We start from the raw sequence: 12819 nt of genomic DNA, 5'->3' as shown, positions 1-12819 counted from the left end.
GTTAGGCGGTACGAAGTTCGCCGGGGGCGGGGGCGGGGGCGAGGGCGGGGCAGCTAGAATTATATAATTATGACAAAACTCGACAAAATAAGTGTGTACCTAATAGCAATAAATAAAATATATTATGATTACTGTTAAATATGTTTTTATTTATAATCCTTAACTCTATTAATAGGTACATAATAGGTAGTCACTTATATTTAACAGAGAGGAAGATTTAATCGATTGTAGGTAAAGAAAATAAGTAAATAATTAGTAAAATATTCAAAAACTATCATGACTTTGCGCTTAAATTGATAGTTTTAATGTAAAATTGATTTTGTCATGATTTTTGTTAAAAATAATAACCTAAAAAAATAAAAATGATGCCGAAAGGGCATGCATATTGTACATCAGCCTTTAGAAAGACATTTCGGCATTTTAGAGCGTTGTCTCTGTCACTCATACGACGTTCCGAATTCCACGCGGACGAAGTCGCGTGCATCAGCTAGTAAGTAGAAAAACAAATAGTTATATCACTGATTGACAAGAAACTCCAAGAACATAACGTCGTTTTTGATGTATTCGAACTTGTCGAGACTAGTGTGTGGTATGAAGATGTACTGCCTCTTGATCTGGATGACGCCCATGTCGAGGGTCTCCGTGGACTTGGTCTTCTCGTCGCCCGCTTCGTCGTAATCATGTCTCTTTGACGACGATTTTCGACGAAGTTCGAGGGATTTTACTATGTCCATTGCCTGTGGAATGTAGATTAATTAGATCATGAATAAAATATCGGTCAAGTGCGCGTCGGACTCTCACACCAAGAGTCCCGTACATCATACAAAAGACGTTAAGGTAAGGACCATTGTAACAAATGATCGCCGGTTAGGTACTCAAGGGGTATCTCAAGGTAGTATTTTGGGACCTAATCTTTTTCCTGTATATAAATGGAACCTTAGGTCTTTGAAAAGATAGAAATATCCTTTCATCTTATCTGGATCATGTTAGCCGGCTGGTCCCTCAGTATGATGCTGACGCTAAGTTCACAGGGCCATTCTAACAAAGGGTTGCTGGTTATGTAGGTAGGGCATTTTGTACTCAAGGGGTACCACAAGGTAGTATTTTGGGACCTACTCTTTTTCTTGTATATAAATGGAATGACTCGTAGCTACATCCCTTCATCTAACCTGGTTCTTGTTAGCCGGCTGGTCCCGCAGTATGATGCTGACGCTAAGGTCACAGGGCCACTCCAACAAAGGGTCGTAGGGGCCGGTGACGAGGCGCACGGTGCTGGTGATGTGGCGGCCCTTCCACTTGCCGATGCCGTTCAGGTGGACTTCGGCCTGGGAATATGATTATTAAAATTATAAAATTACTAAAATACTTCCAAGACATGATCCCTAACCATGGGCCTCATAAGAAGTTTCACTAAGACGTGATCAAGTCGAAATGAGGACATCCGTAGGGGAACTAGAGTAACCGACATAGCTCAACGGGTTGCGAAGTTGAAGTGGCAATGGGCAGGGCAAAAATTGCTTCAACAACAAGTTCTGACCGGCTTCAATGTTTTGTCACCCATCCAGTTACAGACTCGTCTCAACGTTGCTTAACTATCGCAGTCTCACCTTCAACGTATAGCCGTATTTACTGGTGCGGAACAGAGGGCCCGTCAGTATTGCATCTTTTTCTTTGGCGTCTTTCATTCGAGCCGTGAAGTTGTCTATCCTCCATATTAGGTGACCTTAAAAGGAACATAAGTGGGTATAATTTTAAATACATATCAAAAAACCGGCCAAGTGCGAGTCATGCTTGCGCAACGAGGGTTCCGTACCTCAGTCGTATTTTTTCGACATTTTGTACGATAATTAAAAAACTATGATGCGTAAAAATAAATGAAAATCTGTTTTAGAATGCACAGGTGAATTATAGTTAGCTTACTTCGAAAATTGAAAATACAAATTATTAGTTTATGACCACAATTAATTTTTTTTTGTGTGATATAACCACAAATTCACCGTTTTCAGATGTTTCCCTAATGCCAGCTATAAGACCTACCTACCTGCCAAATTTCATGATTCTAGGTCAACCCTGTAGGTTTCTTGACAGACAGACAACAAAGTGATCCTATAAGGGTTTCGTTTTTCCTTTTGAGGTACGGAACCCTAAAAATTACGGAACCGGCAGGATTCGAACCTACGTCTTCTGGATTCGCGCCCGACAGCGACGCCTTGACCGCTAGGCCACGGTTCGCTTGCTGCCAGTCAGTCAGTGTAGCAATCACAACGAGCGAGAGGCATAACGTACAAAGATGTAATATATAGGTACCTACCTAGGCTTTGTATGCAAATTGCGTATTATCATAAAATAATAATATCGGAACAAAAACTGTAGGTAATAAAGCACCTATTATAATAAGCATCCTGCCATTTATTTACCATTTTTATTTCACTGCTTTTTGTACCTAAGTACTTTTAACAATCTCTTCATATTGTAGTTATTCGAAGTCACTTATGTACGAGTAATTATCCGGGCAGTGATCTTTTCTTTTTCTTTTTGATGAAAGGCAGAGGATTCAGCTGATAGTTCTGCTTTCATTTAAACCTGATACAAAGCTCGACTTTAGTCAATCGTATCGGCTTTAGAGAGTGTACATAGGTAATGAGGAGCTGTGTTACAGCCGTATGGCTAATATGCAAATATGCAAAACTCTTGGGTCTAAACCAACTATAATCTCAGGCATGTAAAGTACGCGACAGGTCAAAATAGAAATCGGGAGGGAGCGCCCCGCTCACCGGGTGCAGGTCTTCCCCGATTGCCATCTCGACTTGTCGCGTACTTAACATGCCTGTAAGTTCACAGTATTGAACAAGAACGGTAAAATAGGGGCGATCACAATAAATCGGCAACGCTCAACGTAATACTGGGTATCAAGAGCCCTGCACAGTGCACAGCCGCAAAATCATCAGCTAGTAGTTCCTATTTACCATTATCACCAGCAAGTTCAGGGTTGTCCAAAACGACCCTGGTTTGGAAGTCGGCGAGCTCACTGCGCATCTTGTGGTAGGACTTGGTGAGGGCCCTGAGGTCTCGCGACACTTTGTCCATCCTGTTGGCGTGCTCCGCCGTCTCCGCTCGAGCGTCTGCTGTGGCCACCTCTAGGACTGCTAGACGGTCTATTGTCTAGAGAATTGAAAATAAATTAAAGGATTTTTATTCCTCAACTAGCTTACCTGCCCCGGCTTCGCTCGGGTGGAGTTTAGAAAATTGAGGGGGAGGATGAATAAAATTTTTCTCTCCGTAAGAACCATCCTCGTACTTCAAGGAATATTATAAAAAAAGAATTAGCGAAATGTTGCTCATCGCAAATCTCGAGAACAGCTGAACCTGCTGTGTGCGATAGGCTACTTGACAATTTTTTTAAGCCTATATATAGCCTATTTAGTGATTCATTTTTATATTATAGAAAGACAAGTTAGGAAATTGATGACGTAGTCTAAAATGGAAGCAGACTAACTTGGAAGGGGTGTAGACTTTAGCCACGGTATAGCAGTTTTCTTAAGTAAAATTTTATCATCATCATAATCATTATCAACCGGTAGACGTCCACTGCTGGATAAAGGACGACCTCCCTGGCGCAGTGGTAAGCGCTGTTGTCTTATTAGTGGGAGGCCCCGGGTTTGGAAAATTGTTTTTTTTAAATTCATAGGCACACGCTTGACCACAATCCACCTGACAAAGTGATGATGTGGCCTGAGATGGGGTTAAGCACCCCTTCAAGGAGATACTTCAGTCTTGCTTTAAAGATACCTACCTAGCGTCGAAACTTACAGGTCTTTCAGCAGTGGTGTTCTGGATCTGCATCCTCAGGACCGACAGCTGCGCCAGCTGTTCTGAGGATCTGCGCGACTCCATCAACTCACTCTCCAGCATCGCGCGACTGTCCGCATTCCGCTCTCTTTCCTCTTCTACTGTCTGCTTTATGTACTCTATTACTTCCTCTGGAAACAAGAAAGATAAAATTTAACTGACCAGCCCCGGCTAACCATGGGCCTAATAAGAAAGCTCAGGGTCACTCAGTTAGCGATGGAGAGAGCTATGCTTGGAGCTGCTTTACGTGATCAAATCAGAAATAAGAAGATCCGTATGAGAACTACAGTAACCGACAGCTCAACGGGTTGCGAAGCTGAAGTGGCAATGGGTAGGGCACATAGCAAGGCGAAAAACCAATAGACGTTGGGGTCCCAAGGTGCTGGAATGGTGACATCGCACCGGAAATCGCAGCGTTGGAAGACCCCCCACTATAGGTGGACGGACGTCATCAGGCGAGTCGCAGGGAGCCGCTGGATTCTGGCGGTGAAAGTCGCTACAAGAGACGTTTGTCCAACAGTGGACGTCTATCGGTTTTTGTTGTTGTTGATGCTGATGATGGTTATTACAGTTTAGAGCCTCGATAGCTCAACGGTTAAAGGACCAGCCTGAAACCGAAAGGTCACCGGTTCAAACCCCACCCGTTGCACTATTCTCGTACCTACTCCTAGCACAAGCTTTACGCTTAGTTGGAGGGGAAAGGAGAATATTAGTCATTATGATAAACTTGGCTTTCTTAAAAAAAAGTAGAGGATCACCTGCCACTGTACAAACGGGTATTGCAGAAACTGACCTAAACTCTTAATGGTCCGGATCCTATTGTCATGCTGTGTGAGCGCTTGCTCCAGCAACTCTCTCTCATGCTGCTCGTGAACTAGGCTGCTGACAGCACTCTCCAGCCTCATCACTGTGGTCAGCTGCTGGCTTTGCAGTTCCTGGAATAAGAGACACACCAACAAGGAATTCCATTATTCTATGACTTACAACGTGTTGAGAATTGAGATGCCACCAAAAACTGTTAAGTATTAGTGCCATATCAAAAATTGCGGACCAGCAGGAATCCAACCCCTGTCTCTTGGGATCGCGCCCGACGCTCTAACTAGTACCTAAGCTACGGCACGCTTTTTTTTTTTTTATTCAGATACAAGTTAGCCCTTGACTGCAATCTCACCTGATGGTAAGTCATGATGCAGTCTAAGATGATAGCGGGCTAACCTGGAAGGGATATGGCAGTTTTTATTAAACCCGTACCCCTTTGGTTTCTACACGGCATCGTACCGGAACGCTAAATCGCTTGGCGGCACGGCTTTGCCGGTAGGGTGGTAACTAGCCACGGCCGAAGCCTCCCACCAGACCAGACCAGAAATTTAGAAATTATAAAATTCCAAACCCCTGCCAGGAATCGAACCCGGGACCTCCCACTAATAAGACCACAGCGCTCACGACTGCGCCAGGGAGGTCGTCAAAATTGCTTGCTGCTGCACAAAATTTGTGTAGAATTTTCTTACCTTTCTCCGACTTTTTGACTCCGAAACTCATCATGTTTCTTCACGTACCTACCTACCTACCATATACCTACTTTTTTTTCTTTTACTTTTTCTCTTTCTGTCTTCCTCCATACTCTAGTCAAGGAAATATTAGACAGAAGGAGCTGCCCCCAAGATTGCTACCTGTCGTTACCTGTAAAGCCAGCTGCACATTGGACAGGTCGTGTTTGAACTGCGCCGCCCAGTTGGCAGCGCGCTCGGCCTCATCGTCCACCGCTCCTCGCAGAGACACCAGGGTTGACAGGAAATGATGCGCTCGCTCCTCGACTAACACCAGCTTGGATCGGAAGTTTTCCAGCTCTGTGGACTGGAGGTCACGGTGGCTGGATTCTTCAGCCAGGAGTAGCCTGGAATCCAGATAGATACCAGGTTGTTGATGTAGTGGCGAGTACTGTGCAGAAGATAAATGGGAGATCCCGGGTTCGATTCCTTACTGGGTCAGCTTGGAAATTTATGATTTTCAAATTGCCTTATCGTATCGGTGGTAGCCTAGAACCATTGGCATAATCCTAGAACCGCCTGTCAAGGGCCGACCTGTCATGGTCCAATCGGTCAAGTACGAGTCGGACTCATACTTGAAGAATTTTAAGTTTTTATTTTCATGGCGGCCATTTTGAGATTTTTGTTATTTGTTGTTATAGTGGCATTTATAGAAGGACATACACATTCTGTGAAAATTTCAACTCTCTACCTATAACGGGTTCAAGAGATACAGCCCGTTGATAGACAGACAGCGGATGTATAGTAATAGGGTCCCGTTGGCACCCTTCGGGTACAGAACGTTAAACAAAGAGGAGAACTATTACTTATGATATAAGTCGCGCAAATTGCTAAAGCGCGTGGCCGCCAGTTTAGTGATGTCAGCACTAGACTGAAGTTTCGAGCTGATGGTATATTTTTACTTAAATATAGGTCAAAGTGACGTCATTTCGATGTTAATGAGACATGGTTCCAGCGCAATAGCAATTTGCGGGACTTATACCTACACCAAAAAGTCCCAATTTTCTTAAAGCAGCTGGTTGACGCGTTAACATGAAATGGTATAAAATGGACATGAGTAGTGGCAGCTTCCAGTTGCAGAAACCAAGATCATTGAGCTAGTGAATAAAGGAAGTCTCCGTACTACCTAAAGGTAGGTACATACTTGATGGAAGTGACTTCCTTCTCGAGGTAGCTGACGCAGTCTTCCAGAGGGACGGTCTTGGGGTTCCACGTATGGTTGGTGACGGCGGGTGGCGACGGATCGGACAGTCGCACGTGGCTTGGAGACGCCACGTCTCTGCTCTGAAACACCAGAGATAGGTATTATTGTAATGAAATGTTAATCCGGCCCCACTCGGTAATCGTTGGGAGCTCTACACTCGAAATTGTACACGAGTATATAGGATACACAAGCCAGATAGGTAGGTCCAATTTCGAGAAAGAGGTCAGCCGCCGAATCCAACTTGGTTGGTGCAGCGTTCAGGAAGCTTCGAGATGTCTTCTTGTCCAAAATTCCTCAGTGCTTGTTGTCTTCGAACGGTGCGTGGCAAAACGCACAACAGTGATGACATATGGATCGGAGACATGGTCGCTAACTATGGGCCTCATAAGAAAGTTCAGAGTCACTCAGCTGGCGATGGAGAGCTATATTATGCTTGGAGTTTCTCTACGAGATCAAATCAGAAATGAGGAGATCCGTAGGAGGATTAGAGTAGCCGAGATAGCTCAACAGGTTGCGAAGCTGAAGTGGCAATGGGCAGGGCACATAGTTCGTAAAACCGATAGACGTTGGGGTCCCAAGGTGCTGGAATGGCAACTTTGCGCTGGAAGACGCAATGTTGGAAGACCCCCCGCTAGGTGGACGGACGACAACAGACGAGTCGCAGGGAACCGCTGGATTCAGGCGGTTCGCCGCGACGGGGTATGAGGCGGGGGGATGCCCCACACACCCGCACGTCACCCGCGTTCGCCCGCACCGGGTTAGAGCGGAGGCTGTGCGGGTGTGCGGGGCGTTCCTCCCCGATTCCCATTTCAAGCTGTCGCCTACTATAGGTACCTTTTCCATCTGCGGACACTCCTTGACATGGGTGTCCCTGTGTTTCCGCTGTATCCAGGCCCCGCAGCGCAGCGGGCACTGCTCCAGTATACTGCCGCATTGCTTCAGGTGGTTCTGTCAAAATACTACATTGTACAAGGGCATAAGATGTGGCGGTTGCCACAATAGAAACTAGATGGCGCTGTTCAATCGATGACATAGTCCCGAACAAATGTACCGCCGACAGTACTCGCACTAACAGAGTGTTCTGCAATCTGGACTATATATAGAAGTTTCAAGATACAACCGTCGGCCCAGCTGGCGCTACCGAGCACAACCAACCGCTCGGTGGGAGATCTCCCCTTTGGTACAGTCGAGCCTGCACATCGCTCCCGTACAGAAAACAAGCCATTTTACCCGACAGGATAGATATCAATCAAGATTATCTATGATAAAAGAGCGTGGATTTGACCTGCAGCTCGTTCCAGCAACGCACAGGGCTGCAAATACTTTTTTATACATGGCATTGTATATCAAATACTTATTTGAAAAGAGCAACCGCCGAGTTTCTTGCTGGTTCTTCTCGGTAGGAAAGGCATTCCGAGCCAGTGGTAGATGCATCCGACGATTCGAAAGCACTTGTAAAAGTATACTTGAATAAAAAAGATTTATTATTAGGTATATATTATTATTATAATCAATCAATCAGCCAGTAGGGCGATTGTCTAAAACCTGCATCAATCATTATTACAATCTCAATTGTTCTGATTGGCTGAATTTGTGCGATTCTTGTTGCAACAATGCATTGTAGCCAATAGTGAGCGAGCATTAACCAATCAGAGATGATTGCGACCGTGACATTGTAGCTGTCAAACAACCGCGGTAGGGCCACTGTTTGCGTCCAGTGCAGCTGGACATAGGCCTTTCTAAGAGCGCGCCACCACATACAATCCTCTGGTGACTGAATGACTGATCCATCAACGCACAGCTCAAACTACTGGACGGATCGAGCTGAAATTCGGCATGCAGATAGATATTATGATGTAGGCATCTGCTAAGAAAGGATTTTTGAAAGTTCAACCCCTACAGGGGTAAAATAGGGGTTTGAAATTTGTGTAGTCCACGCGAACGAAGTCGCGAGCATAAGTTATTAATGCATATAAATGAAAATAAAATTTTATTAATGAAAAGAATGTTATTTAAACGACTGTTATACGAGATTAAAAACAAGAAATAACTACCTATATTTTTATCAAAGACCTTTCAAATTAATTAATCTAAGATTTTTATAACAAAAAATGAATCGCCTTTTACTGATTTATATCGAAACCTTCGAAGTTTATCACCATTTTAATTAGGTATCCATAAATTATTTTATGATTTCATTGATTTAAAATAATTTTATTTCAATAAGAACATTGTACTTAGGTACATGAATATAACACGACTAGCTGATACCCGCGACTTCGTACGCTTGGAATTAGGTTCTTAAAATCCCGAGGAAACTCTTTGATTTTCCGGGATAAAAAGTAGCCTATGTCACTCTTCAGGTTTTTATCTACACCCATGCAAAAAATCACGACAATTCGTTGCACCGTTGCAACGTGATAGAAGGACAAACCAACAAACCAACAAACAAACATACTTTCGCATTTATAATAAGGGTACTGATTGCGGAGGTAGGTACCACAATAGCTCTCATAATTTGCGACCATCGAATTCATTTTAAATTATTTAAAGGTTACCTACTTACTATATTTTTAAGGCTAAATACCTACTTCTATCTGTCCATTTCATTGCTGTTACCTACTTTGTCAAGGTATTAAGTTATTTTTAAGCCATCTTATTAAAAAAACCGGTCAAGTGCGAGTCGGACTCGCACATGAAGGGTTTCGTACCATCGTACAAAAAAATGTCTCTTTTTAATTTTGTTAAATTTATTTAGTGGCCATTTTAAAAAAAATGTAAAAGCGGCAATAGAAATAGGTACGCATCCCATGAAAAAACTCTCTACCTATTACGGTTTATGAGATATAGCCCCCTGACAGACAGACCGAATGACGGATGGACAGGCAGTTAGTAATAGGGTCCTTATTCTAGCAAAAACGAAGACAGGTGATAGTACTGATGATTACTGGTAAGATACCACGAAAAACGCGACAAAAATATATAAAAACCTGTATTTTGTAAAAGTTCGCAATGTATAGCAAATACATGACTGACACTAAAGGTCAACGAAAGTTGCGTAGATAGATACCGCGGGCACGCGGGGTCAATGCCGCGTCGTAGGCGGACATTGACCCCCGAGTTTTTGCTATACATTGCGGGTTTGAAAAATATAAATCACTAACACTACAAGTTCATCTATGGCAAAAGGTTATTGGTATTTAGTTAACTAGTAACTAGATTATGTTTAGGTAGTATAATAACAGTACTAAGTTTTTTTTAAATTCAGAATTCAGATACAAGTTAGCTCTTGACTGCGATTTCACCTGTGGTAAATGATGATGAATGGAAGTCTAAGATGGAAGCGGGCTAACCTGGAAGGGGTATGGCAGATTTTATGAAACCCATACCCCTCCGGTTTCTACACGGTATTGTACCGAAACGCTAAATCTCTTGGCGGCACGGCTTTGCCGGTAGGATTTGACGACCTCCCTGGCGCAGTGGTGAGCGCTGTGGTCTTAATAGTGGGAGGTCCCGGGTTCGATTCCTGGCAGGGGTTTGGAATTTTATAATTTCTAAATTTCTGGTCTGGTCTGGTGGGAGGCTTCGGCCGTGGCTAGTTACCACCCTACCGGCAAAGCCGTGCCGCCAAGCGATTTAGCGTTCCGGTACGATGCCGTGTAGAAACCAAAGGGGTATGGGTTTAATAAAAAACTGCCATACCCCTTCCAGGTTAGCCCGCTATCATCTTAGACTGCATCATCACTTACCACCAGGTGAGATTGCAGTCAAGGGCTAACTTGTATCTGAATAAAAAAAAAAAAAGGATGGTACCTAGCCCCGACTGAAGCATCCTACCAGACAGACAGATATACAGATACTAACCTGTAGTTTCCCCATCTCCACGGCATCATTGCAAAAGTAGCACGGGCTCTCCTTCACACGGAGCCCCTCCGTGTCAGCTTCCACTCGCTTTATACTCATTTTCGCGCCAATTTTCGAAAGGCAACTCCACGCATTTGGACCAATTTTGAAAACTGACACTCCTCACTTTTAAGATTTTCAATTCTAGCAATATTTGGCTTGCTTAGTTACCTTCAACTTTTTTTTCGCAATATGAACGTTATATTATCTATAAATCTAAAAATGGATCGCCGAAATGTGTACTACGAGCATAACTTCCGAACGACAGCACCAAATTAGATATAGTCCGTAAAAAATGACTCTTCACGCGCCATTTTAACTCTATGGGTCAACTGTCATGTCCAAAGTACGATTCACCTTTAAAATTAGGACCAAAATCGTACTTTTGACATGAAATTTGTACTAACACAAAAAGGTAAAATGGCGCGTGAGGAGTTAAATTTTACGCGTAATTCTTTTTTTGTTGTGTTTGTAATTGTCAGAACAAGGTTTGTATGAATTAATTTTTTTGTAAATTCCACGGGAAAAGACAGTTCCCACGGGACGCGGACAAAGTCGTGGGCAACAGGCCAACAGCTAGTTTCTTATCATTAATCATTATCAATTTAATAACTAGTTTTAAAGATTTCTTTTTAATTCGGTAAATTAGCAATCTATTGATAAGTAGGTATTGTCTTATTGATATTAATTTTATAGTTTTTAAGTTATAAATTGTTATTCTTAAATTACTATTTTAAAATGACATTGGGATTGATTCATTGATGTTTATCTTAGGTATGTACACAATGCTAGAGATAAAACGTTTTACTAGAATAAGTTGAGTATCTATTATACTAATCTATTGACACAAAAACTAGTCGAAAAGATCTTAAGTACCTATTTTATTTATCTTTATCTAAATATTAGTTACTCAACTGTAATAAACTAAGAATTTCACAGTTAATCACACACAAGTCTTTTAAAATTAAAATTTCGCATTGTAGAGATAAACAATTTGCGATAATAACTTCGACACATCACTAATTTTATAAAACTGGTAGAAATTCTATCGATAAACTTCTTCTGAAAGGTTTTATTTTTATTTTGTTTATTTCGAGCGAAAAACGCGGGTTTGTCCACAATTCAACAGGCAATGTGGTATGGTACGCCCATCGCGATTTGCTGATGAATCAGTATAGTTATCTGGCCGCCATGACACCTGATATGATAGCAATGATAAGGGTGATAACTAGACAATACGGCTGGTTTGTTCTTTTGTTATTTTTATTGGGTCAAGGAGAGATTTTGACAATATTAGTAAGAATTCCTAATTGATTTCTGGAGTTGATTAAACCAGATATATCGAACCCATGGACTTTTGCTTTACTTAGCCCTTCTTAAAGCCATCATCGTCATCATCATTATCAACCGATAGATACAACAGTAACTAGGTACCTACTATAAAGGCTAAGACCCTAAAAGTGCGAAAGTTAGAGTACTTCGGCCACATGAGAAATATGTAGTTGTTTTTTTAATCAGATACAAGTTAGCCCTCAACTGTAATCTCATTTGGTGGTAAGTGATGATGCAGTCTAAGATGAAAGCGGGCTAACTTGGAAGGGGTATGTCAGTTTTTTTTATGGGGGTCTTCCAACGCGGCGCTTTCCGATGCGTTCCCCATTCTAGCAACTTGGGACCCCAACGTCTATCGGTTTTTCGAACTATGTCCTGCCCATTGCCAATTCGGCTTCACGAACCGTATGTCGGTAACTCTAGTTCTCCTACGGATCTCCTCATTTCTGATTTGATCACGTAGAGAAACTCCAAGCCGCGCGGCGGAAATATCTGAGCACCTGGCTTAGTGACATGCGACGCGCTCGCGTTGGCTCCTATATCCAGTAGGATAAGCGAAAACGGGCGATCTGCGGGGAAGCGAGATGCGTAGATATTTCCGCCACGTTATACAGCTCTGCCAATCACCCGATGAGTGACTAAGTATTTTCTAACTTAACTTAAAAATAATAAGTAAACCCGGAATGAACAAAGGAAGTAGGTATAACCTTACAAGTGCCCGACTAACTACCTGACTACTTATATTCTGATAAATAAGATTTTATCTTAAATACCAAAAAAAGTTAACCATTTGAATAAAATATAATTAATTAATTTGGTCGTTCTATTGTTTTGGAAGACTTCCTAATTTTCACAAGGTTTTCAGCCGGAAGGCATGCAGATTATTTTTTCTTTCTGCAATCCTCATTGGGGTAGTGACCTTTCCATTGATCATAATATTATGTTTAACTTGATGATGCCTGCGACTTCGTTCGCGTGGATTTA

At 42.5% G+C, this 12819-nt stretch overlaps 2 protein-coding genes across 6 annotated transcripts in view; both read right to left on the bottom strand.

Moving 5' to 3' along the window:
- LOC117992749 (uncharacterized) overlaps positions 1-12819 on the bottom strand; it is a 229281-nt gene that overhangs the window by 116143 nt on the left and 100319 nt on the right. The window lies entirely within an intron of this gene.
- Traf-like (TNF-receptor-associated factor-like) lies at positions 129-11675 on the bottom strand. Of its 5 annotated transcripts, none has more exons than XM_069506226.1 (11): positions 10913-11675; positions 10465-10757; positions 7435-7548; positions 6541-6680; positions 5530-5743; positions 4643-4784; positions 3811-3980; positions 2967-3162; positions 1608-1723; positions 1170-1325; positions 129-737 (listed from the first exon to the last, which is right to left on the bottom strand). In XM_069506226.1, exons 2-11 carry the CDS (start codon positions 10561-10563, stop codon positions 516-518), a joined length of 1569 nt encoding a protein of 522 aa, XP_069362327.1. In that variant the 5' UTR covers positions 10564-10757; positions 10913-11675; the 3' UTR covers positions 129-515. The 5 variants fall into 5 exon arrangements, with proteins under 5 accessions (XP_069362327.1, XP_069362331.1, XP_069362328.1 ...); XM_069506230.1 differs by having other exon boundaries at positions 10465-10719; positions 11380-11675; XM_069506227.1 differs by having other exon boundaries at positions 11419-11675.

The sequence above is a fragment of the Maniola hyperantus genome, chromosome 22 (assembly GCF_902806685.2).
Source record: "Maniola hyperantus chromosome 22, iAphHyp1.2, whole genome shotgun sequence".
Classification (NCBI taxonomy): domain Eukaryota; kingdom Metazoa; phylum Arthropoda; class Insecta; order Lepidoptera; family Nymphalidae; genus Maniola; species Maniola hyperantus.
The sequence above is the reverse complement of the archived record's forward strand: the minus strand, read 5'-3'. Positions and strand labels throughout refer to the sequence as shown.